Source organism: Misgurnus anguillicaudatus, chromosome 1 (genome assembly GCF_027580225.2).
Source record: "Misgurnus anguillicaudatus chromosome 1, ASM2758022v2, whole genome shotgun sequence".
NCBI classification, from domain to species: Eukaryota; Metazoa; Chordata; class Actinopteri; order Cypriniformes; family Cobitidae; genus Misgurnus; species Misgurnus anguillicaudatus.
Genome location: NC_073337.2, coordinates 8885650 through 8911612, shown reverse-complemented (window position 1 = coordinate 8911612; position 25963 = coordinate 8885650). Strand labels below are relative to the sequence as shown.

At 36.9% G+C, this 25963-nt stretch overlaps 3 protein-coding genes across 5 annotated transcripts in view; 1 reads left to right on the top strand and 2 right to left on the bottom strand.

Moving 5' to 3' along the window:
* The window catches only part of zdhhc17 (zDHHC palmitoyltransferase 17), a 33319-nt gene extending 29697 nt beyond the window's left edge, over nucleotides 1-3622 (top strand). The window contains exons 15-17 of the mRNA XM_055189786.2: nucleotides 180-337; nucleotides 441-535; nucleotides 1182-3622. Of these exons, the coding sequence (XP_055045761.1) occupies nucleotides 180-337; nucleotides 441-535; nucleotides 1182-1320 (392 nt within the window). The 3' untranslated portion in view covers nucleotides 1321-3622. The remainder of the gene's footprint in view (nucleotides 1-179; nucleotides 338-440; nucleotides 536-1181) is intronic.
* Nucleotides 3623-4611: 989 nt separating this feature from the next.
* Nucleotides 4612-13189, bottom strand: csrp2 (cysteine and glycine-rich protein 2). Its single transcript, XM_055189793.2, has 6 exons — nucleotides 13034-13189; nucleotides 11866-11987; nucleotides 8902-9070; nucleotides 8460-8589; nucleotides 6770-6863; nucleotides 4612-4803 (listed from the first exon to the last, which is right to left on the bottom strand). Exons 2-6 carry the CDS (start codon nucleotides 11975-11977, stop codon nucleotides 4727-4729), a joined length of 582 nt encoding a protein of 193 aa, XP_055045768.1. The 5' UTR covers nucleotides 11978-11987; nucleotides 13034-13189; the 3' UTR covers nucleotides 4612-4726.
* A 1697-nt stretch (nucleotides 13190-14886) lies between these two features.
* e2f7 (E2F transcription factor 7) lies at nucleotides 14887-23396 on the bottom strand. Of its 3 annotated transcripts, none has more exons than XM_055191343.2 (13): nucleotides 22174-23396; nucleotides 21050-21142; nucleotides 20674-20958; nucleotides 20215-20365; nucleotides 19920-20141; nucleotides 17824-17982; nucleotides 17576-17716; nucleotides 17313-17483; nucleotides 17170-17236; nucleotides 16792-17068; nucleotides 16581-16716; nucleotides 16197-16510; nucleotides 14887-16116 (listed from the first exon to the last, which is right to left on the bottom strand). In XM_055191343.2, exons 2-13 carry the CDS (start codon nucleotides 21140-21142, stop codon nucleotides 15973-15975), a joined length of 2160 nt encoding a protein of 719 aa, XP_055047318.2. In that variant the 5' UTR covers nucleotides 22174-23396; the 3' UTR covers nucleotides 14887-15972. The 3 variants fall into 3 exon arrangements, with proteins under 3 accessions (XP_055047318.2, XP_055047322.2, XP_055047321.2); XM_055191347.2 differs by having other exon boundaries at nucleotides 16792-17062; XM_055191346.2 differs by having other exon boundaries at nucleotides 17313-17477.
* Between the last annotated feature and the right edge of the window lie 2567 nt (nucleotides 23397-25963).

Here is a 25963-nt window from a genome sequence, read left to right as displayed (position 1 = left end):
ATATTTGTGACCCTAACTGTGAAATCTCAATGTAATGATGAGATTTTGAGCATTAGAAATTGATATCACAGTACAGAATAACAGTACATCATAATAAATGACTTTAGCAGGGTCACTTGTTAGTAGTCGTTGTTTTAGTGCTGCTGTTGATTTGGGTGCATGTTTGTTGTGTTTCTCAGATTGGAGGATTCATTGTGCTACGAGTTACGCTAAAGACGGCTTTTGGATGTACATCACCCAGATCGCCACCTGCTCGCCGTGGATGTTCTGGATGTTTCTCAACAGTGTGTTTCACTTCATGTGGGTCGCTGTGCTAATCATGTGCCAGCTGTATCAGGTGAGACACATTACGTTTGTGTCCCATTTTAATAAATATGAAAAAATCAGCCATGATGGAAAATGTTATTTCTCTATATACTAAGCTGAGGTTTTTTTCATAGATCGCTGTTCTGGGTATCACTACAAACGAGAGAATGAACGCCAGGCGATACAAGCACTTTAAAGTTACCGCCACGTCCATCGAGAGCCCATTCAAGTGAGTCCTTCATTAAAAACATTTCATTTCCGGTTGTCTGGGTAGGATCAAGGCAGGGATTATGGTCAGTTTGAGTCAGGGTTCCCACGGGTCCTTGAAAGTTTGAGAAAAAACTGTTCGCTTAAAATGTTTATATCTTCTGTATGTGAATGTTGATTCATACCAAAATGCTTTTTTGCATAGTTGTGTTTGAAACATGAAAACATCTCTGGTTATGTATGTAACTGTTGTTCCCTGAGAAGGGAACGAGATTTTGCGTCTCCCTTGCCATACTTCCTGCGTCCCTGTAACGCCGTCTATTTCAGATAGCGATATACTTCCTGACTCCCGCATGTCTTTGTCATTAAGCCTCACCATTGATTGAATTTGATAATACACATTCAGACGCACTTACCCCTGGAGGCGTCCCCAAAGTGTCACCGCAGTGACGCAGCACGAGTTCCCTCGAAAGGGAACTGTAACAATGTATCTTAAAAGGTAAAAAGATGTAACCTTGCTCTCACTTAAAATGTGTCTCCACATTTAGTCCTTGAATTTGAGGGTATTGGACCTGGAAAGTCCTTGAAAGGTCCTTGAATTTGAAGTGAACTAAGGTGTGGGAACCCTGTTGAATGTTTAATCGTGCTGCCTTGTGTTTTGTGTGCAGTCACGGCTGTATGAGGAACCTCATCGATTTCTTTGATCTGAGGTGCTGCGGTTTGCTTCGGCCCGTGGCGATAGACTGGACCTCGCAGTACACAATAGAGTACGACCAGACGTCCGGAACGGGATACCAGCTGGTGTAGCGTCATGAAGGAGAGAGAAAAGGGGAGAGGTTTTCCTATAGTGCTGCTCCCTTACAGAGAGACTCCAAACCTCATCCCGTCAGGATACGCATGCTGTTATTGGATACCACCATCACCACCTGCCCACCGCGACCCAGCCCCACTCCCCCTGCCGTAGACGGCACTATGAGACGCAGGGTCGAGAGAAAGAGGAACAGGAAGAGGAGGAGTTCAATGACATCAGTACGCAGTACTACTAACTCTCCGTTGGACGAAAGAAACGGTTTTGGTTTTTTGCACATCGAGTGCTTTTCGATTATGTTATTTTTTACCTTCTTTCTTCCTGTGAATCTTTTCTGTTACGTTTTAAAGTGATCATTCATTTTAAAGTTCTGGTTCAACTTGGACTGTCATAAGACTGAAATTTTGCATAGCGCATACCGGTGATGTTAAAGATAGATAGTTCACTTAAAAATAAAGATTCTGTCATTTACAAAAGCGTAAATGTTCAACGTTTCAAACGATATAAATGAAAAGTGACAGAGTTTTTATTTTTGGATGACCTTTCTTGAGAGTTCATCTGATCATGATTCTATATGATGTATGTTTTTATCAACGCAGGCATCATATAGACCCGTGTTTACATGACTAGAGGTGCCCTTTTAAATAATGTGACATAAACATATTTATTTTAACCTATTTATAGAGTATTTTTCGAAGAGTAATTATGGTACCATGTGGTGGTTTTACTTACGTTTCGTTTCAATTTCCGCATATATATGTACATTTGCAGCATGTTGAATAGTTTAGGTAGCTAAATGTCATGAACATGTCTCATATTTTACCCCAAAATAAGAGATGAAACATTTATGTAGTCTTTGTGCCTATTTGGCATTAATATTATCACATTGTGTTTCAGCGTTGTGCATCATTATCATGCCGATTTAAATAATTACTCTATTACATTCATGAGAGTTACATTTAAGTGTATTGTAATGACGAAGACAGCATAAACTCAGTAAGGGCAATGGGGGGCATTATTGTCCCTATGCACTTTAATTTCGGGGTAAAATTTGGCCCACATCATGTTCTTTACAGATGATATGCGAGATTCAGAATTGAATGGAAAAACACACCCGTATGTGAAACTCTATATTTATTATTATGTATGTGTAGTTTTAGGAAATGTCTACATTTGAAAGCCATTAGTTCAATCTGGTAGTTGATAAACTACATAGATGCAATTTCTAAAGGTGTTCGGGTTTTGTTGTTTTTTTTTTGGTTTAGGCAAAGTTGCCATCAACGCACTGATTTTTTTCCATTTTCGATCAAGAATTGCGCTCAATTTCCTACCGACTCCAAGATTTGAGAGAAGAAGCTCCTCCCCTTTTTCCTCTCCTGCATTTCCTCTTCCTGTGTGGTGTTGTCATAGCAGCAGCTGATGGGATAAACTCATGTAAAGAATGTGCATCTGTACATAAACCCACTAGATTTATTTCCGTGATTGACTTTTGTTCGTTCTTATTTTGTCCGTGTTAGTTGAAGCTGCTCCCCGTTTTTATAATCTTATGGAAGGCGACAAAAAAATCCAACTATTAACCAAGTTTATGACTGTAGCTTTTAGTGACGTCTGGCACTGCTGTGTATAGACCTTTTACCCTGCAAGTCTCCACTGCATGTGTAAAGCCTGGACCTGCGGCTCTTACCATAAGGACCATCCCTCCCTCCCATCCCAGAGACATCTGTAAATAGTGAATGTTCAGTATTTGCAAGTGTATTTTTTTTTTAATAATTTCTTTGTTTTAAATCAAACGTGTGTACTGTTATTGCGCGTCTCTCGGTCTGTGGATGCTCTGCAGATGTTGTATTATATCTGAATGTTTCCATTCTCATTGATTAATATTCAAACTACAGAGTTTTTTTGTATGTTTCTTTGCTGGATTTGTTGTACAAATTGTAAAGCAAATGGCTGGAAAGTAGACACAAGAAATGCAGAACTCTAACGATGACATCATCGGAAGTGGACACCACGCATCATCACTAATGGACAGATCGATGAGTCCTGTACTGTAATACCTTAATTAGGCAAAGTAACCTTTATTCGTGAGGAAGCAAATACGCGTGACACTGTTTTTAGACCGAATATATATATATTCCTATGCCTTTAAGGTTTTGCCGGCTGTTTTCCCACCATGTGAAAAGCACATGCTCATCTCCAGTGCCTCAGCTGAGATCAGGACATCACCTTACTCTGCTTCACATGTAAACTTATTGGGCATGGTTCAATTTTAATGGCTTTATTAATAAAACATTCAAAGGTGAACGTCCCGTGCATTAGTTTTTAATATAACTGCCTTTCGTAATAAAGGGTTATGCACATAAACTTAATCATTTACTGCTCAAGTTTAAAGGGACACTTTTTTTGAAAATATGCTCATTTTCCAGCTCCACCAGAGCTAAACACCTGATTCTTACCATTTTGGAATCCATTCAGCCGATCCCCGGTCCGGCGGTCCCACCTCCAGCATAATCCATTGAATCTGACCAGACCACCAGCACTGCGCTCAAAAATAAACCAAAGAGTTTTGATATTTTTCCTATTAAAACTTCTGCAGCAGGCGCAGTGATATTACTTACTGCCCAAAAATAGTCCCTTTGGTTACTTTCAATAGCAGGGGACTGTTTTCGGCTGCTGCGTAATATCACTGCGGCTGCTGCAGCCATGTTACGGCAGCAAAGTCCTTGATTATTACGCCAGAATGAGAGTATAGTTCCTAGCTATATCTGCCTAGAAAATCGCAACTTATAATTTTCCGTTGGTCTTAGTACACAATGTAACTACAGAAGAGTCAAGTTTTAAATAGGAAAAATATTGCATCTCTTTAGGGGTTTTTTTAGCCTGATGCCAATGGTCCAATCAGACTCAATGGACAATGCCAAGCCACGCCAAAAGTGCAAGCGCCAGACCCGGAGATCGGCCGAATGGACTCCCAAACTGCAAAAATCAAATGTTTAACTCCAGGGGAGCTGGAAAATTAGCAAATGTTTTTAAAAAAAGTGTTACCCTTTAAGGCCAATATGAGATTAAATTTAATCTTGTGGCGCATGATCCAATAGTGCACTTTATTCCCAAGAAAATGTTTCTGTATATAATCATTCATCAAATTAGGACTTTTTTTCAATCTTCCCCTCCTAACATTTTGGTTTCCAACAGTCACTTTTTACGATCCAGTCAATTCCTATTGAATTAAAACAGTTTTCACTCAAAACATAAGTTACATTTATAGCAGTAAAATAGATTGTGTGCTGCTCTTCAGTTTTTATTGCATACATATTTTATTCATAAAAGTAGATGCTTATGAAATGGACTTTTTATGCACCAATATATTACTAGTAAGTTTAGATAATGGTAAAGAAGTCATGACTGTTATTGAGCGTGGACCAGAGCCCCTGCTCCCTGACCATATCCACATCCTTTGGGTCCAAAGTTCTTTGCATAACACGCTAAAAAAAGAAGAGAGAACCGCAATTAGTCAGAAATGTAGTTAATAAGTGAACTAGAGTTGTGCAGAGTTAACCCAAAGAATTGATGAGGCTTCTTATCAGCTTTAAAGAAAATCTCTGTAGACCTATAAGAGGTCAGAAAGTTCAGCATAAGATTCACAAGTTGTGACAGAATTGTAACTTTTGGTCGTAAAGGAGGTTTTTCAAGATTTTCATGTTAATCTAGTTGTTCAGCTTTAGCTCTGATGTCATTTTCTGTTCTCACAGAGCTGATCTGTCGAAAACAATGTGTCCCATCCAGAATCTGATCCATTTCAAGATAGCTTTTAAAGAGGTTGGCCATGTTGACTAATTTTACAGTCCTTCCAGAAAAACGCGGAGATTTTTTGTTGCGGGCAAAAATCCTCGACTTTGCGGCACGTTTTCTTAAAAAATGCGATGGAATATGCTGGATATTTATGCAATTTATTCGATGAATTGCAGGAATTTGCTGAACTTGCAAAAACCGCGGAAACTTGCAAAAGCTGCAATGATGTTCACGTCACATAATCACGTCACTTCATAATGTTCCCATGGCAATAGAGGACACGGCTGCGCTTTTGGGAAGTAAATGCAACATTTTTCAACTTTCTGCTAATATATGTGTGACTTTTTGCTACGAAAATGCAGAGATTATGAAATCATGCAAGCCCCGGATATTTTGTGCGCGGAAATATGTAATTAATGCGGCGAAAGTGCGTCGTATTTGGAAAAAATGCAGCCCCACATAAATATGCAGACTTTGGCTGATTATGCAATATATCGCACAATCGCTTTTTTCTGGAGGGACTGACTAAAGCAATATCTCCCCCTGATCTAATATATAAAATATACAGTATATATATATATATATATATATATATATATATATATACAGTTCTGTGTTGCATGCTGTTGTAAAACTGTGTCCTATTTAGTTAGGAATGCACCTGTCTGGGGTTTAACTGTGTTTACTAAAGTTGCTTATATGTGTCATTTAAAAAAACCTTTTGCATAGATTTTTAAAATATCTACATTGCAAAAAATGCCTTTTTAACTTAGTATTTTTGTCTTGTTGTCAGTAGAAATATCTAAAAATTATTAAATCAAGATGTATTTTGAAATTGTGCTTAAAACAAGCAAAAATAACTGCAAATGGGGTGAGAAATTTTTTCTTGAATAAAGTGTTTAAAAAAAAGGAAACGTATACGATTTTTTTTCTCACCCCATTGGCAGATATGTTTGCTTGTTTTAAGCACAAATTCACTTAAATTGTATATTTTTTGTCTACACTGCAAAAAAATGATTTTCAAGAAAACATTTTCTTAGCATTTTTGTCTTGTTTTCTTAAATTAAGATGTATTTTCTTGATGAGCAAAAACGACCCAAGAAAATAAGTCTAGTTTTTTAGACCAAAAATATCAAATTTAAGTGATTTTATGCATAAAACAAGCAAAAAAAATCTGCCAATGGGGTAAGCAAAAAAATCTTGAACATTTTTCTTAAACACTAAATTCAAGAAAATGTTTTGCTTGTTTTATGCACAAAATCACCTACATTTGATATTTTTTGGTCTAAAAACTAGACTTATTTTCTTGGGTCATTTTGCTCATGAAGAAAAAGCAACTTAAATTAAGAATTTTTAGATATTTTCACTGAAAACAAGACAAAAACACTAAGAATTTTTTTCTTGAAAATCATTTTTGCAGTGTAAAAAACTAAAGTTGTTTTGCTTATCAAGAAAATGCATCTCAATTAAAGAATTTTTAGATATTTATACTGAAAACAAAACAAAAAAATACCAAGAAAGTAATTTTTTGCAGTGTATATAGTAATTGGGAATATTGGTAATATTTTACTAAATGTTATATTCCTAGCAAAAAAGCTGTATGATGTGTTGGATGAAGAAATGTGAATTAGTATGATGTGTGATCAGAAAACGACTCACCTTTGCAGTAGATTTCGCCGTCTTTCTCTGTCTGAGTGGTCGACTCCAAACTCTTTCCACACTTGGCGCAGCGAAAGCAGTTCTTGTGCCACTGCTGTAAAGAGACGGCAAAGGAAAATGTAGTTGCAGATAATCATGTGCTCATAACATCTTTGTCCAGTTTGACATCAGATTTCTAAAACCATCTCATGAGAAACTCATAAAAAGCAGTCTATGGATCGGTGGACATCCATGTAAAAATAAATGTCTCTTTTAATTTTCTACATATTTTAAATAATATTTCATTAAAGGCACAACATGTCATTTTCGTCACTACAGGTCGCTAAAAAAAACAACAACGGCAAGCTTGATGATGCTGTGAAAGAGTGTAGACTGATGAGAGTTGTTATATTCAATGAGAATCGATCTAACAAGACTCACAAATCATTTTCATAGATGATATATTAAAATGAAGTTTTATAGCCATTACATTATAATGCAGTCCGTAGTGTGGCTTGATAGAAGCAACAACAAAGCAATTTCTATGCTAAATGTTATTACCTCCATATTCTGCATACATCCATGTGCAAAAACAGCACACAATACTTTGCATTTACTTTTTTTATTAAAAAATTTCATCAAAGTAAGAGTATCAAAATAAGAAGCATACAGTTACAAACATCTCTTCATGTACTATTTTGCACATGATTTCAAATGACATCAAATAAACCAATTTTGTTGTTTTTTCCACATTTAAGGGGAACATTTTCATTACAGCAAAGTGTACATGACTGGATTTGGGTTCTTTGACATGGAAATATTTATAAATAAAAAAAATCTAAAAAATAAAAAGCTTCAGTGTATGTTATACTATAAACATTTACAGTAAAGAAACATGTGGTGTTTGGTGATCATTGGTAAATGTAGAGACAATAATAAGGAATATAAATGTGTCCAAGGCCAGTTTTCTCATCTTCCGCAACAATTTTCAATCATTATTTAAGCCCTCAATGAACTAACATTTAAAAAAAAATTGTTGGAAGAGACATAATTGACTGTGACACTCAAGATGGCTACCAGGTAAGCAGTTCTTATTTTTTCTCTCCAGATAAAAGTTAACATTTTGTTTGTCATAGTACCTAGACAACTTTTTAGTTCTCATTACCGAAACATTTAATGTAATATGTTGCGGTAATGATAATTTAAAAAAAAAAATTTAAATAATTCTATAGGAAATATTTTTAAATCCTCTAAAAATAATGGTTATAGTAAGTTTAGACCTTAATCTTATATGTGCAAAAAAAAATTGGCTTCAAGGGCTTTTTAAAAAAAATTCTGATGCTGGACACCTAAGTCTGGATTTCGTGAGAATCACCCACATACTGTAAGGTGCTTTGGATAAACACGTCTGCCAAATCAATAAATGTAATTGTAAATGTGATGTCATAGGCCGATTAGTCTGCGCAGTGCCAAATGAAGTCAAACACATCAATGATTTCTATGGCAGTAAAAGCAGAAATATATCTCGTACAATGTAAGTATAAATGTAAAAATAAACCTATAACACTATGCTAGTAGACTTTAGCTATTTTAATGGAAAGATCTTACATAGAGTAGTCTGAATTAGTAATATTTGTAATAATCTTTCCTATGATATCATGTTTAAATATATTAGATGTGATTACTGTGATTTCTTGCATACTTGACTCACCTTTCCAGCGCCCTTCACCTTCTCTGCAGCATACACAGACTCTCCACAGCGTGCACACTTCTCTGCGCCTCCAAACTTTTGAGCAAACTTTGACGGGTTCGGGTTGGTGGTGGGCCGATGAGTTTGGGTCCTGGGTAAAAACAGACTTGAGTCAGAGTCTTTTTCTCAGCAGTCTAATGAAGCAACACATGTCCCGGGGGCTTGAATGAGGGTCTTTGTTGAGTTGAGGGCGCCTGAGGTCTGCTCGGCTATACAGGAGCTCTGCTTACATAATACACGCTTTCATAACAATGATCATCTGACACAGAGCTCCAACACTGCAGAGTGGGCAGTGTTACTACAAAACCCACGTAGACTCTCAATACGACACGTAAACATATTTCTTCATTTACGTGAATATTTCGAGTTTATGTTGAACTCTGTTGAAGAAATAAACACTCACTCCTCTGGTTTGATGCCCAGCCTCTCGCCACGGTCCATGTTGAGCGTTCCTGCCCCCTGGCCGTACCCGTATCCTTTCGGGCCGTACTTTTTACCATAGCAGGATTTGCAGTAGATTTCCTGCTCGTGGATGGCCAGCGTAGTGCTGTCTAAACCTTTCCTGCAGACCACTGAGGAAAAATAATAAGATTATGCGAGTGGTGCTTGTCCATATAAAATTGAGTAAAGTTTTGATTCCTTGCCGTTTTCGCCTTGTTGGCAAACACTAGCTTAACTTTGTAAATTCTGCTAATATAGCTTTTATTGTAAATGGTCCGACTACAATCTTAAAGACGTCACTCTTTTAGTTTTGTAGGTGTGTGTGGTGCTGGGATACATTTTTGATACAATTTCTCTATGGTTCATACAATGCTCCTTATGGTATTACTGCAAATTCATTATTATAATGTAAAACTTTGCTCTTCTATCATTTTTGTACTTTTAACTCATTCCCCACCAGACATTTTTTGAAATTTTCACAAAGTTTTACAAAATGCCTTCCAGGAAAATTTTCTTCTAAAAATATATAAACATACAAATATATCAAATGGAAGAACAGACCCTCTGCTTTTAAACAAACAAACCGGGAAAAAACATTTTCATCCTATTTTTCTCTGCTTATAAACTCTTAAATATGGGTATTCTTAAAAAAATAAAAATTTTGTAGCAAAAAGCTGAAATAATTAAATTTTTGTAACGGAATTTTGTTAAAGATCAGATTCAGAACGATTATCAAAACATACACAGAGTTTAAAATTAGTAAATAACGTTTTGTCTTCGTTTTTTTCATAAATTGGGTAAGTGCGGTATTGCAGATTAACATAAAAAAAATCATCAGAAACATTTTATGCAAATGTTTTCTATTAATTGACCAGATAACTTGTTAATGGCAGGGAAAGAGTTAAGGGCCATTTTCACACTGCAAAAAATGACTTTCTTACTTAGTATTTTGTCTTGTTTTCATTAGAAAAATTCTAAAAATTATTAAATCAAGATGTATTTTCTTGATGAGCAAAATGACCTAAGAAAATAAGTTTCCTAAATTAAGATATTTTTTCTTGACGTTTATAGACAAAAAAAAAACAATTTAAGTAAATTTAAACTTAAAACAAGCAAAATTATCTGCCAATGGGGTGAGAAAATTTTGCTTAAATTAAGTGTTTAAGAAAAATACTTTTTTAAAGATTTTTTTCTCACCCCATTGGCAGATATTTTTGCTTGTTTTAAGTTTAAATTTACTTAAATTGTTTTTTTTTTGTCTATAAACGTCAAGAAAAAATATCTTAATTTAGGAATTTTTACATATTTCTAATGAAAACAAGACAAAAATACTAAGTAATAAAGTCTTTTTTTGCAGTGCATGTAAAATGAAAAGGCATGTTTACACTCCAAAAAAAATATTTTCATGAAAAAAAATTCATAGTATTTTTGTCTTGTTTTCAATAAAAATATCTAAAAATTCTTAAATTAAGATGTTTTTTCTTGATGAGCAAAACGACCCAAGAAAATAAGTCTTGTTTTCAGACCAAAACTATCAAATTTAAGTGATTTTGTGCATAAAACAAGCAAAAATATCTGCCAATGAGGTAAGCAAAAAAATCTTTAAAATTTTTCTTAAACACTAAATTCAAGTAAATTTTAAGAAAAAATTTGCTTACCCCATTGGCAGATTTTTTTGTTTGTTTTATGCACAAAATCACTTAAATTTGATAGTTTTGGTCTAAAAACTAGACTTATTTTCTTGGGTCGTTTTGCTAATCAAGAATTTTTAGGTATTTTACTGAAAACAAGACAAAAACACTAAGAATTTTCCTCTTGAAAATCATTTTTTGCAGTGTAGTGTAATATGTACGCCTGCTAATCAAATGAATCCACTAAATATCTGGTGTCAAAGTTTAGATTACAATCTATATATGAAGATAATAAAATTTCCAATAATATCATACATTATGTTTAGCCTACTATATATTCCCCCATTCTTTTCTTCATCTTTCATGCAAAGCTGCTTTAAAACAATGCAATATTGTAAAAAAAATGCTATAAAATACATTTGACTTGACCAAAACAAGACTAACTCTATAGTTATCTGTTATTTTCCAGCAGGCAATCATCGTGATGTAACGGCACGTCTCTTCTCGAAAAAGCCTCATGATTTGAGGATTATTCACTGTCGAACACTGACAATGTTTGTTTACAAGCCCAAGTTTAATAAGCATGAATGCTGTTGCCAAAACCCCCAAACTCCATTATAATCACAGGCTTTGATGTAAGAATGTTGATCATGTGATTCTGGGCTCTATATTCATCTCTGTTAGTTACTGTCAACTGATTCAGCTCAGAACGACAGTCTTGAGGAAAAACATTAGAAAACAGATGACTTCACAGTAGGGACGCATAAACTTTTTGGCTAGAAGTGGATTACTCATAGCAGGAATATTGGGTCTATAGCTAACCTAGACGATGAAATGACGACTGCTGCTTATTTAGCAATCCTTGCTGTATTGTCATGCAATTCATTAAAAGAAGCTTCAATCTTGTTTCCGACAAAAGTGACTTGAACGCGTAATTACGACTATAAATATAAACAACACAGAAGGACCTGAACGCACCACAACTCTCCACAGTTGTCAGTGTGCACACAAATATGCAGTAAACATCGAGATTCAATTAAAGAGTCAGGAGGAGGAAAGTGTGGTTAAAACACATCGAAAGAGACGTCTCACTCAACATCAGCTCAAGGCTACAGAAAATAAACCTCTCCTCATGTGAGACGGATTCTCCTTGCCAAAATAGTAGTGAAGTGTTGATAAGAAGCATGTGCGTAGTGCATCTAATTCAAGATCTCACAAAAACATCTCAAAGGAAATACATCTGGTGGAATGCTCTCAAAACTGTGCAAGGAAATATATTTTCTGTGCTCTCTTACTACAGAGGAAGCAGCACTTGTGGAAACTTCTTCCATCACATTGGACCTCTTCAGCGTGGTAGACCGTCCCATGACAAGCTCCACATTTGTTTCCTCCACCCCAGTTTGGCATTATGAGCAGACTGTGAAGAGAAACAATGAGACAGTCAACACATTCATCCTACAGTACAGCTGCTGGAAACTTTGGCTATTTTAAACACAACTGGGAATTCACCTGAATTATAAAATTAAAATATAAAATGTCTTTGTTTTGTGTTTTCACATGCTGGGGAGTTAAATGACCCTTTAACAGGCTACTGCATGTGTCTCTAGCATAATAATGATAAACTACAGACAATAAACAGCCTGTAGACGCCTGAAGACTTAAACACAACACGACCACCGGGATCCCTGAGACAATGAAGAGTCAAACGGAGCCAAATTATTCCTCTAAATCCCCACATTGTTCAAATGATATTTATAGTTAACAGTAACAATAGTCTGTAAATAGATATAAACACGCACACACATTGGCTCCGTCTTTGAAGACTAATACAGCAGAGACCAGAAATATTTGTGAAATGCACAAAGACTTTATCAGTCAAGGATAACACAGTCCTGAATATAAATGTGAATTTATTAATAAAGACTGAGCACGTAAAGCAAAGCTTTAAATTCAAAGCAACATCATCTATGAATGAATGCAACCTGTACATGCAAGTAAAATAATTATATCCACTTAAAAGCTATAACTAACGGTCTCATAATCTCAGTGAAATTAGACTTGACTTTTTAAAATACCGTGATATTACCATGACTTGCACTGTTAAATTAAGCTTTGCAAGTATAATCAAAGGAAGAGCAAAATAAAGCAAATTTCATACACATTTGAAATCTGAGCCCATTCAACTCAGTATTTTCGATAAAGTTTCTGTTAACGAGTTTGTGAATACATCGTTTTAACATCGTTGTGAGTCAAACTCGTAAAACGTGTGAACGTATTTAAGGAAATCATACACTCGTCAATAACTTTAATTCACGTCAATACGACATACATCAGTAGGCTACATAATACCTAACCATTAACACTCTTTGTTGGAATTATAATAATTATTCCGGTTTTCGTTCAATAAATTACAAACAGACACATGAGGTTTACATTCGTAAGCAGTATTTTCAGATGTCTTACCTGCGTGTTCAGGTTTGTTTACTGGTACCGCACTGAGAGCGCGTGCGTGTCTGAATGACGGTCACTGCAGATGAAAAGGGGCGTGTGCTTCACAATCCCGCCCATAACGTAACCCGCAACGATTAACGGTGAACCATTACGCAACAATTGTCACGTTACCAAAAAAATTGTTTTATTAAAAAAAAAAAGAAATGGTACAGTAAATTGGTTCATTTTATTGTATTTTTTAAAAATAAATTCATTAAATACTATTAAAATGTTACTTTTTTTTGTATATTTTAATGTAGGCTTGTATTAAGCTACCCCAGTGTATAAATCGTTGTTTTTATGTTGCTATTGATGAATATGTATGTTTAATAAATATGCTACGTTACCAAAGTTTACGCACTTTATTGTCCGCTATGACGTCATGCCATAATTATAATTAATGCTATTATATAATATAATTTTATTTCCTAAACTAAATATGTTTCTGCTATTTGGTGTATTTTTTGTCTATCTGACAATGTTTGTAATTACAGATAAAACTATTCATTTACTGAGCATTATAGTAGTGTCTCTGTGTAAAGTGTAATGTTGTTTGAACGTGTGAGGTGTGGCATTATGTGCAAGATATTTAAAAATGCAGATCTTGTAATAATAACCCAGCAAACAAAAGACTATTATGAGTCACACCTGTAGCATTCACCAGTAAAACCATTTCACCAGTCTGAATGGGAGCTGCTGGTCAACTTTCAGTAAAGCATAACAGTTCCACCCAAATGGACCAGACTTAAAATATCTGGACTTTACTACACACAATTCAAAACATGTGTCTAAATAGTTTTGAGGGCCTCTGTAAATGCATATTTGTTCTAAACATTCAAACCCACTACTTGGTGTTTTATGTGAAATAAGCACAAGCTGTCAGTTCTTCCACCGTTTGGATTTCGGCTGGAAGTCAAACGTTACACCAAACGTGCTTCAGAAGGAATGTATCTATAACAGCAGAAGACTGACAAACTGAATGGAAAACAGATGAAGAAAGTCTCATGCTCCTCCTTATATGGTCAATGAACTGGATGAAAAAAGTCACGTGTGTGAGAAATTAAACATATGATCTGTGTATTTAGGTTTCCATAGATGTGGATATTTTTGATGTACCCATAAAGAATCTCCAGGACTGCAGCATTATTTCGGCTCTGTGAAATTTCCATTCCTTCACCTTCCTTAGTATATTTTTTCACAAAACTTTAGTCCATTTGTCGCACCTAATATTGCAGAGACCACGTGAGTGTTTCAAACTTTCCTCTGGCTTGCTGGCCTCTGTTAGAAGTAAAGTCATTGCTTAAATAGTTGTATTGTGCTAATTAAAACAGCTGCCAGGAGATTTTGTTTTAACGATGAACTATGAGGGATGTTGCTGTGTTGGTTTAAATTAAGTATCATTACTGAAAGCTGTAATAGAGACCACACAATTTTAATTTACTGTTAAGATGAGGTGGTCTCCATTCTTAATAAAAACAAAACGACATTTATACGAGCACACTCCGCATCATGAAGTTGGGGTTTATTCACCAGGAATTACAAGAATAACTCTTGGTATTCATTATGGGTTAACCAGCATTATAGAGCAACCTGTGTGTGTGCTGCCACCTAGTGGTTACACAAGAGAGCACAATTAAGCATATTTTGTAACACAATTGAGGCGCTGCAAGAACTGACAAGCGGATGACGTCAAAATACCGCGAGAACGAGTCGAAATTCGACTACTTCAATCGCTCTCGCGGTACTTTTACGTCATCGAATTGTCAGTTCTAGCGTCGCCGCATGAAGTCGAACAAGTTGAGACGAATCAGTTACAGAATAACATATTTTTAAATGTATTTAATTTATTTAGCAAATCTAAACATGACACATGTATAACAACACAAAATAATCATTTAAAGCATTGTCAGACACACAGACACACAAAAGCACCTTAGAGGTTCAGCAGTGCCCACCTTAAAAAGCTGAAACATCTCTAAACATCCAGCAAAGATATTTCAACAGTGACATGTACAGAAATAAACACATATACAAAAATATTCAATGCTGATTTCAGGTCAAATAACTCTGTACAGTAATGAATACACACTGTGGTGTAAAATTCAATCCACATTTGACTCGAATTTAAAAAAATAATTTAAAACATTGAATAGATAAACATTGTTTCAAGTGATACAGTACTGTGATAGTAAATCCAGTGATCATAGATCACAATTCACTGGGATTTCAAGTATGTCTCAGTATACATTTCCTATTTGTTCCACAGACGTAACACCTCAAAACTCAACAAAAATGTCAACAATCACAACCATTATTTGTTATCACTAAATCCCCAAAATTTTCCTGTAACATTCATTTTGTTCAATGTACATCAAATTTGACTTTAAATCTTATAAAGACTGAAGAGGGTTTCTTCATAATTACTGTATCAGGTCAACGCAGTCGGTGTATTTCACACAAAATCATTTCTAAGGCATGCTGGCTTCAGCTCAGATGGATGTTAAAGTGTAAAATACTAATGCAGATTTATGTACAAGTAGAGTATGTGTAAGGCCTCAATTCAATTTACATTTTTAAATAATGTAGTGCTAGACTGGCTGGTTTATTGGTTACAGCCCCTGAATTAGAAATGATACTGGAAACGAAATACTATCAATATGCTGGGTTGATATTAAAAATACTCTTAAATGGGGGAAATAAAAATAATGCCTAAAGAGGGCACATAACAGCTCCAACTCATAGACGTGCACCCATGAACCCTGAGTTAGAGTTTTAATACCTGTAATGATCTGATACTGTCAGTAAACATGAAATCTTCACTGATAATACAGTTATTCAAGCCAGTCTTTACCATGTAATGCCGTTTTTTCTTTGGCAGCACCATAGAAGCGTGAATGATGACGTATGTGAATTTAATTGGCTGATGTGTGTTCGATGTCCAGCTTCCTTATGGCAGAGCCTCTCTTGCGTGTCGCTTGTAGGTATGTAAGTTCAGATCTGGGTGTCTGAAAGAAAGATTTGGACCCCATTTCTATTTCCTTTGGTGTTGATGGAGTCTGAAAGTGAGAGAGACCCAAATATTTAGACGTTTTGAAGGTACAGGTGTAAACATTATAATAACATCCTCATTACTTACCTGTGCTGTTTGAGGGCTCGGTTTTCTGTGCACCTGTGGTGACAGCAAGAAGCCCGGTGTTTTGTACCCGTGATGCTCAGTGCCGTTCTCCTTTTCAGGCACACCGAACGCCCCGCCTGCCATCACAAAGCGGGTGGGCGACAGTACAGTGGGCACTCGAAAACTCAAACCGCTTTTGGCAGCTCCCTCCACGCCGGACGCAGGCACCGCACCTGCTATCAGCGATGAGGGCAGCAGGAAATATGGCACGGCTACGGCCGGCACGCCGCCCTGCGTTTGCCCTGCCGGCATGAGGAAATTCAGACCGTTCAGTCCTAGACAAAAATTTAGAATAAGTATCTTGAATAAAAACGCATAAATGTCAAGACAAGGTGTTTGAAATACCTGCTGTGTTTGGAACATAAAGGTATTGAGAAGAAAGGAGGGTATCCGTATGACTGCGTTTTCCCGTGACTTCCTCATTCCCGGGGGAACCTTCTCTGGAGCTGAGCGGAGACTTTGTGAGACACTCACTCTCACCCTGTTTGAGACAAATTAAGTCAAATGTGTCCAAAAATGAGTCTTAATGGATACTAATGGAGCTCATAATACACACCGTGTCACTTTCTGAAGACGCAGAGCATTTGTTTCTTTTAGCAGCCTGATCTTTGTCCTGATCATCCTCCCTCTCTCTCTTCTTTTGATCTGCTGAGACGGGTGAACTCTGACCGTGTGCGATACGCTCAGGGACGGGGCTGCTGTACAGCATGAGCAGGGGGGTCTGAGGCAGGTACGTCAATGTCTGCGGGGTGAACCGGGCTGCATATGGAGTCTCAGGCTGGGGGGGCACATCGAGAGACGCCCGTCCAGCAGAGGGTGCTCCAGGACTGCCACTGAAACATCACACACAGCATAGGAGCGTTAGGTACGTATATTTGATGTACATGAATCGGAACTTAGAAACATTTACAAAATGCAAGTATGTGAATCTCACCTGTCTCCGAACTGCAGTCGACACGCTGCACTATTAACACCTTTCCTGGAGAAATCCACCGGCTCGTCTGGAAACAAAAACAGTGTTAAACTTCACACTATCGATGTAAGTTACGATACGGCAGTGTTCTGATTGGTTCTTACCTGTGGCACCTCTGTGAGGTGTGCTGGGGGCGGAGCTTATCAGTCTCATATTCACAGGAGGGGTGTGAACGATCTGAAAAGAGGAATGACGAGCCATCTTCTCTCGTCGTTCTCCTGTTCCCACGACCGTGGTGGTCATCTGAATTTGTGACACTTCCAAAGTCTCTGAATCTTTATGTAATAAAGGTTTAACAATTAAATCACAATAACACAGCAACGAAACTAAAAAGACATGTGGTTTATATGTGCATTTTCTGTCGTACCACTGTTGCCGCTTGGGAAATCAGCAGGTCCGATCCATTTAAAGACGGGTTTCCGGCTTTTTTCTTCTCGCACGTGGAGTTTCTTTATCAGATTAAGGCTGGTGAGGACGTTTGCGATATCATACAAGCGCCGTACTTTAGCTAAACAAACAAACGACAGTTAGCAGACTGTTAGCGGAGTTTAATTCATGATAGGATCATTAATGCTTTAAAAAACTACCACGTTTTAATGATAACAGGGGTCTTACTTTTATATTTGCTGTGAGTGGAATCATCCTGACCCTCCTCGATCAGAATCTTAGCAGCCGTATCCAGCGTGACGGTCCGCGTTTTGGACACCAGGAAGAGCATGACAAACTTCTGGCTCATGATCCGCAGCGATTTATCTTTCCTCCGACTGGAAGGCGCTATACAGGAGAGAAACAAACCATATGTACTGCTGATCTAGTTAAAAACACAGCAGCCAGGGTCGCACGGTATATCGCAATATGCATCTACACATGGTCCGCAATAACCGAAAAATTTCAATACTTCAAAAAGTTATGTATAGTTAAAGTTTTAGGTTGATGCATATAGCAGAGTGTCAGGCAAGACAGAAAAAAACTATGATTTCTTACACAAAAAAAATGTAAAAAATAAAATAAAAGAATAAACTTATGTTCTTACAACTTTTTGCATGTATACATGAGATAATGAAGACTATAATGAAACAAAAGTCTTCATCCACTGTTTTGTTTCTGTATTATGGATTATGTTAAAAAAAAATGTGCTACCATTCTGAGGTTTGATTAGAAATGTGGTACTGAGATAAACATCAGAAAATGAATAAATGTGGAAGCAGTAATTAAGAACGAGTGCTTAAAATTGGCTTGTGGAGTGATTCTGGTCTTCCACGTAGGGTAGTAATAAGCTTTCATTAGGATGGGATGCTGTTGCTTAGTGACAGTGGCCACATGGGAAAAGATGCGAGTGATTGAGATGAGGACAGCAGGATGCAAACATCCATCAGATCTTCATCAGATCAACAAACTCGGCAGATAAACTTACATCAAACGTATGTATAACCTAATACGGCTAATTAAAGTAACAAACGAAAATAAAGTGATTTGAGTTGAAAATATTTTCTTATGTGAGTAAACAGACTATAGCTCTGCCTTAAAGGGACATTCCACTTTTTTTTTAAATTATGCTCATTTTTCAGCTCCCTTAGAGTTAAACATTTGATTCCTACCGTATTGAAATCCATTCAGCTGATCTCCGGGTCTGGCGCTAGCACTTTTAGCATAGCTTAGCATAATCCATTGAATCTGATTAGACCATTAGCATTGCGCTAAAAATAACCAAAGAGTTTCAATATTTTTCCTTTTTAAAACTTGACTCTTCTGTAGTTACATCGTGTACTAAGACCGCCCGAAAATAGTTCCCTTGGTTACATTCAATGGTAGGGGACTAATTTCGGGCAGTGCTTAATATCACTACGCTTGCTGCAGCCATGTTACGGCAGCAAAGTCCTTGATTATTACGCCAGAATGAGTGTATAGCTCCTAGCCACATCTGCCTAGAAAATCGCAACTTTAAATTTTCTGTCGGTCTTAGTACACAATGTAACTACAGAAGAGTCAAGTTTTAAAAAGGAAAAATATTGAAACTCTTTGGTTATTTTTAGCGCAATGCTAATGGCCTAATCAGATTCAATGGATTGTGCTAAGCTATGCTAAAAGTGGTAGCGCCAGACCCGGAGATTAGCTGAATGGATTCCAAAATGGTACAAAAAAAGTCCCTTTAAGTATACTGCCAGTTGTATGACATTTAATAATTGTATTACTATTTATACGTAGGTAGTGAGTGCCATTGAACTAATCATGTTATAGGTGTGCTCCTAATATTATATAAATGAATATCCTTTCTTAATGAACTATGGTAGCCAGTCACAAAATAGAAATGTCATTTCTCTAAAGGAAGGTAATGAGGTGACAAGATTGAATCAATGATCTAAACATGTCTGAACCTGTGATAACGAGCTTGGCACCATTAACACAAAGGGTCATGTGTTGTGATGGGATTACCCGTGATCAACACAAAGGCCAGCAAACACAGACTTGGTTACCAGTGTTACGCTTCAGATGCTATTAACTTGGTGACCTATTAATGAAGCACATGGCTTTACCGGGTGAGAGGCTAATGGTTCTGTTAATGAGGCAACCGTCACTAGGGGGTTTAACAAATGCTGTAGAAATTACATTAAGAACACAAGAAAGTTTAAATTAGAGTATGTGAATGGTCCTTTAATGTGTGCTTAACTATCTTGTATCTGTACTTATAGGATACATGTTTGCATCCGTACCTTGTGTGTTTTGTGTGTGCTGGGCGGCATGCGGGCCATTTCCGTCTTTCTGGTCCATCTGCAGATGATAGCCCTGCTCTCGGCCCGCTCGCTGGAGATCCTGAAGGGTCTGTGGGAGCAGTGATCGCCCGTGCCAAACATACAAATTCTTGGCCCTTCGGCTCACCAGCATCAGAGACTCCAGCACGTTCACGATGTCATAGATACGCCGCCTCTCCACGCCTGCGAAACACACGGTGTGAATCGCATGTCGCTTATAAAAGTTAAGTGGGTAGTCTTGTAGTTTAGTTCTCACCTAAACACGTGGCTACTTCATCTAGAGAGATGTTGATCTTCTCCGAGGTTTCTGGATAATCAGGATACAAAGCCAGAAACTTTTGACACAGAAGCCCAAGACTCTTCTGCTTGCGACTCGGCCTCCTCTCAGAATCATCTAATATTTCAAACTGAAGAAAAATAAAAATTAGAGATACTATAGATAATACCAAACTTTGATGATATGTTAATCATGAACATCCTGTATAGTTATTATGCAATTTTCACAGGTAAAAAGGCACTGAAATGTGTAATACTAACTTGTTTTTAGATTTATAGATAATAATAACTTTTGTGAAGGCTGAGTTTGCTTTCCCAATTTACCAGTTTTACCACAGTGACAATCACTTAGGGGTAATTCAGGGGTAATTTTGATCACCATTGTGAATGTTTGTAATCGACAGGCGTCTGGACACATGCGATTTATCAAACACTGTACCTGACACGACTCATCGAGGTCCTCGTCCTCTTCTGTGACCTTCTCCTCATTCTCAATGGGTCTGAAGAGCGTCTTTTTCAGCTCTCTGTCCCGGATATCTGGGCTGGCCGCGCTGATCAGCATCTTCAGGTTTGCCGTGGGGGTCCAGGGGTCTGCATGGGCTCTGTCCGACTGTTTGATGGGTGTTATGTGTGTGATGTCTGGGCTTGAAACTCTCCTGCTGTGTGCGGTCACAGATTCAGACTTCAACGGCGTCATTATTCTCCTCTCCATACAAATGTTCTCCTGAAAATCACAGAGTCGGTTAAACATCTGATGGGGCTGTAAACGCATTCATGTAATTGTATGTCATGTGATAATATTTAGATCATCTTACTTTATGGTCATTCATGTTGTCAGTATCATCTGAGCCTGTTATAATTTTCCTCACACTAACCAGATCCTTTAAAGATAAACACTTTCTCTCCATCTGAAAAACAGACATAAATCAATCAATCAAATTTACTGCATTTAGACTTATGGACTACTGAAGAAATACTATATATTAAACTTTTACTTTAGGTATACAGATACGTATTTTAATTTGATAAGTTTGTTTATATATTAAATCGTCAAACGCAAAGTTATTTGTCTTACTAGTAAGTTATTACTACATTGTACTAATACATTATGTTAATACATCCAATATAATATGACGATAATATAAAGTTTTAAACGGTCGTAGGGTAAGTTAATATTAATGTAAAGTTTTAAACAGTCATAGGGAAGTTAATATTAATGTAAAGTTTTAAACAGTTATAGGGTAACTTAAGTTAATAATAATGTAAAGTTTTAAACAGTCATAGGGTAATAATAATGTAAAGTTTTAAACAGTCATAGGGTAAGTTAATAATAATGTAAAGTTATAAGCAGTCATAGGGTAAGTTAATAATAATGTAAAGTTTTAAACAGTCACGGGGTAAGTTAATAATAATGTAAAGTTTTAAAAAGTCATAGGGTAATAATAATGTAAAGTTATAAAGAGTTAACTTATATGATGATAATAACGTACAGTTTCATACAATGATAAGAAGATAATATTATAAAGTTTAAATAGTAATACGATAAGGATAACGTAAAGTTTAAAACAGTGACATGTTGATGGTGGGAAAGTTTTGGCGCAAAGATCTTGACCAGTTGCCTGGAAACCAAACCAGTCATATTTTTACATGAACAAACACTTCCGTTAAACTACTTTTACGTTAATCCATTAAATTATCTCGTATATACAGATATATTATTTTATATTACAATGTTAGTTAGTAGGTTAGCAGGAAAACAGTAGCAGTAGCTATAATAAATACTAGTTAAATTATATAAACCCTCTGTTAAGATATTTTTCTGATGGTCTCGATATTAGTTTGAAAAATCTGTTTTAGTTCAGTTAAAACACATTTTAAAAAAACTAGATTAAATAGTATCACAGTGTGAGTCATACAGACAGAGTTAAGTTAGTCTCACCTGAAACTCCTTGTTTGTGGAATAAAAAAACACTAAAAGCTGTTTATAAATCCTTCGCGTGGTGATCCTTGTATGTTTCTGTCTAAATGATCATCATTTTATTTTTAAATAAGCAGATATGTCTTGAAATTCTTCTTATTTCTACTGCTCATAGCCGCCTTACTGCTGAGTTTCATATGAATCACCCGCTAAAGCTTGTATTCTGGCGCTTTCACGAATCTCACACTCGCCCAGCCAATCAGGACGGCGTTATGCAAATACATCGACTGTGAATGGCTGCACGTACAGGAAATTCCTCAGAGCGCTTGCAGCAGCCAATCGGAAAATGGTTTTAGCCACGCCTCTGAAGGGTTTGTTGGCGGGGAGGTGGGCGCGCTGCTTGTGATCTGTGGCGCGTCAGATCTTAAAGACGCCGGGGTCTCTCTGTGGGGAATTAATGAATAATATTAATCGTACGTCATTAATTTACCTCATAAAAAGGCACATATGTCTCGATGCTGTTATTGACAAGCTCAGGCAGGCAAGATAAAGGTGGGAACACAGGTGGGGTTTTGGCGCGACTGGGGGGTTTCTCGCGGGAAGGAGTGTAACATGAGAAGTTGGTTTAAGGATTACACCCAGGATGCCCGAAACCCACAAACCTACCTCAGAGCAGTCCTATTTAACCACCAAATGCAACCAATGTTATTATGTATGCATGCCATGCAATAAAAATCAGTTCATAAATCAGAATACAGCAAATATAGTTTTATATTCGTATAGGAACGATTATGCATGGACAGGAAAGGTCTCAAAATGTAGAAAATATAGAAAGAATACAAATAATTTATCCATGACATGTTTCTCTAACCCCCTGGTTTCACAGACAAGGGTACAGGCTAGTTCTATAGACTAAAACACACGTTTAAGCATTCTGAAAATAACTTGCAATGACAGCTTTTAAAATATGACAGTGCCATTGATTTGTCTCAATGTACACACCAGTAACGTCTTTTTAAAGGCTGTTTACAAAAGATGCTTGAACATCCTAATTTAACTAAGGGCCAGTCCTCGCTTTAGCTAAACCTTAAACAAGGCCCATGGTTTCCAGACAGGGTTTAGATTAATCCAGGACTAAACCTTTATATTATATTGGGGCGGTTTCCCAGACAGGGATTAGACTAGTCCTAGACTAAAATAAATGTAAGAGCTGTCCAAACTGAAAACAACTTGCACTGACATATCTTAAAAGGAGAACACCACAGTTTTTTATATTTTATTGTGTTATTGCCTTAGCTTGGACGAATTAATACATACCTATCTTTTTTCGATGCGTGCACTTGGTCTTTGTTCAGCGCGTCGCGAATGTGTTGGCATTTGGCCTAGCCCCATTCATTCCTTAGGATCCAAACCAACCCATTCTCACCAAATGCGTACAAATGACATGCATAATGATGAATCACATTTACATAATTATGCAAAAAAGTGACAGTGAGAAAAGAGAGAGAACCAGAACGTTCACGATGCCATAGATGCGCCGCCTCTCCACGCCTACGAAACACACGGTGTGAATCGCATGTCGCTTATAAAAGTTAAGGAGGTAGTTGTGTAGTTTAGTTCTCACCTAAACACGTGGCCACTTCATCCAGAGAGATGTTGTAATTATCGTGCAATAGATACACCAAATTCCGCTTTTGCGTGCATATGATACGCCAGTCCTTCCCGTTCACTTATAGACGGTTTCATCGGACGCACGTGATACACGTCTGGATCCGAACCTTACTTCCGGTTTCCTTTATTTAATGGTCTGACTAGTTGCTAAACTGATCTCTTGAACAAATGCCTCGTCGAAAATAACTAATGTTTTTGTTTCCTAGGTAATCTATGTGTTGTTTTTTGTGCTTGTTATATAAATAAACTACGTTTAAAGAACTTTGTTGTTATTTATTCTTAGCGGAGTTTACCGGAAGTTACGTGCGGATCGCGACAGCCACTTGTTTATGTTGTTACTGCTGAAAAAAACAGCATCAAACCAGCATGGACCAGCATGGGAATTATGCTGGTCTATGCTGGTTTAGCTGGTGGTCACAGCATACCAGCACCAAAACAAATAAAATCACAAAATCACAAAAAAAATAAAAAAATTACGTAACTATATCACAAAACCTCGTGAGTTTGTTAAAAAAGTCTCAAATAAATGCTGCTCATTTGTTTACACAATTCTTCTTCCCAAAGTTTTTTTCGGGGGCCAATGTATCTCTTTGATCTATACTTTATATTCTTAAATATCTATATGCAAAACAAGGAGGATACAGATATTTTTAGGGTGCATGTAATACATTATAATTAATTTATAGTTTTTGTATGTCCAGATTAGTTATGCAGACGAGGACAGATAGACCCTGCTGACTAAGACAGCGTGAAATATTTTAGAGTAACTGCCTCTCCTAGATGCATAAACAAAACTCATTTAAATGCATAATTGTTCAAGGAACAGTTAGTAATATTAGATGAATCACATTTACATAATTATGCAAAAAGGTGACAGTGAGAAAAGAGAGAGAGAAGCACAGTAACTGTCAGTTTGTACACAACACATATAAGAATCCAGTGCCAATTCAAGGAAAAGTCAGTGTGAAAGTTGTGCTCGTTGAAGACAGATGAAACAAGCGTGTCATGTCCCTGAAGATCATCTGAACGTCTCTGGTGGTTCAGGTGGAGACAGCACGAGTTTGAGTTTTAAATGAACAGGAACCTCTGCTAGAACCTGAGCTGAATATAAAGACACTTCTACATCAACCATCACTCCACACTCAATATTAACCGAGACAGTTTTTGCTAAGACTTGCTGGAGATTTTTAGAGAATGTGAACATTTGACAGCTAGAAATTGCTATTAATCAATTAATTTGCTATTGTTATGTAATGAAATGACTGCGTGTTAAGTGTCAAGACAATATTTTAGGGTGAAGGGTCCTCCTTATCTTTATTATACCTTTGGAGTGATTTTTAAATACTTCAGACACTAATCAATATTTATCCTCCCAGAAATTAAAGTAATTTGAAAAAAATCTTCATGTTTATGAAATCGATTCAATATATTGTGAAATTATTTCATTAATTTCTTTAGGGACAATATACACTCACCTAAAGGATAATTAGGAACACCTGTTCAATTTCTCTTTAATGCAATTATCTAATCAACCAATCACATGGCAGTTGCTTCAATGCATTTAGGGGTGTGGTCCTGGTCAAGACAATCTCCTGAACTCCAAACTGAATGTCAGAATGGGAAAGAAATGTGATTTAAGCTATTTTGAATGTGGCATGGTTGTTGGTGCCGGACGGGCCGGTCTGAGTATTTCACAATCTGCTCAGTTACTGGGATTTTCACGCACCATTTCTAAGGTTTACAAAGAATGGTGTGAAAAGGAAAAAACATCCAGTATGCAGCCTTCCTGTGGGAGAAAATGGCTTGTTGATGCTAGAGGTCAGAGGAGAATGAGCCGACTGATTCAACCTGATAGAAGAGCAACTTTGACTGAAATAACCACTCGTTACAACCGAGGTATGCAGCAAAGCATTTGTGAAGCCACAACACACACAACCTTGAGGCGGATGGGCTACAACAGCAGAAGACCCCACCGGGTACCACTCATCTCCACTACAAATAGGAATAAGAGGCTACAATTTGCACGAGCTCACTAAATTGGACAGTTGAAGACTGAAAAAATGTTGCCTGGTCTGATGAGTCTCGATTTCTGTTGAGACATTCAGATGGTAGAGTCAGGCGTAAACAAAATGAGAACATG

Excerpts from the sequence above, each read along its gene's own strand:
- csrp2 (XM_055189793.2), bottom strand. The coding sequence starts at position 11,977 with ATGCCAAACTGGGGTGGAGGAAACAAATGTGGAGCTTGTCATGGGACG. Across the intron at positions 9,071-11,865 it reads CAAGTGCTGCTTCCTCTGTA|TGGTCTGCAGGAAAGGTTTA; the intron begins GTAAGAGAGCAC and ends ATTTTTCCTCAG. Across the intron at positions 4,804-6,769 it reads CGGCGAAATCTACTGCAAAG|CGTGTTATGCAAAGAACTTT; the intron begins GTGAGTCGTTTT and ends TTCTTTTTTTAG.
- e2f7 (XM_055191343.2), bottom strand. The coding sequence starts at position 21,142 with ATGGAGAGAAAGTGTTTATCTTTAAAGGATCTGGTTAGTGTGAGGAAA. Across the intron at positions 17,983-19,919 it reads GCACACACAAAACACACAAG|CGCCTTCCAGTCGGAGGAAA; the intron begins GTACGGATGCAA and ends TCTCCTGTATAG. Across the intron at positions 16,511-16,580 it reads TTATGTTCCAAACACAGCAG|GACTGAACGGTCTGAATTTC; the intron begins GTATTTCAAACA and ends ATTTTTGTCTAG.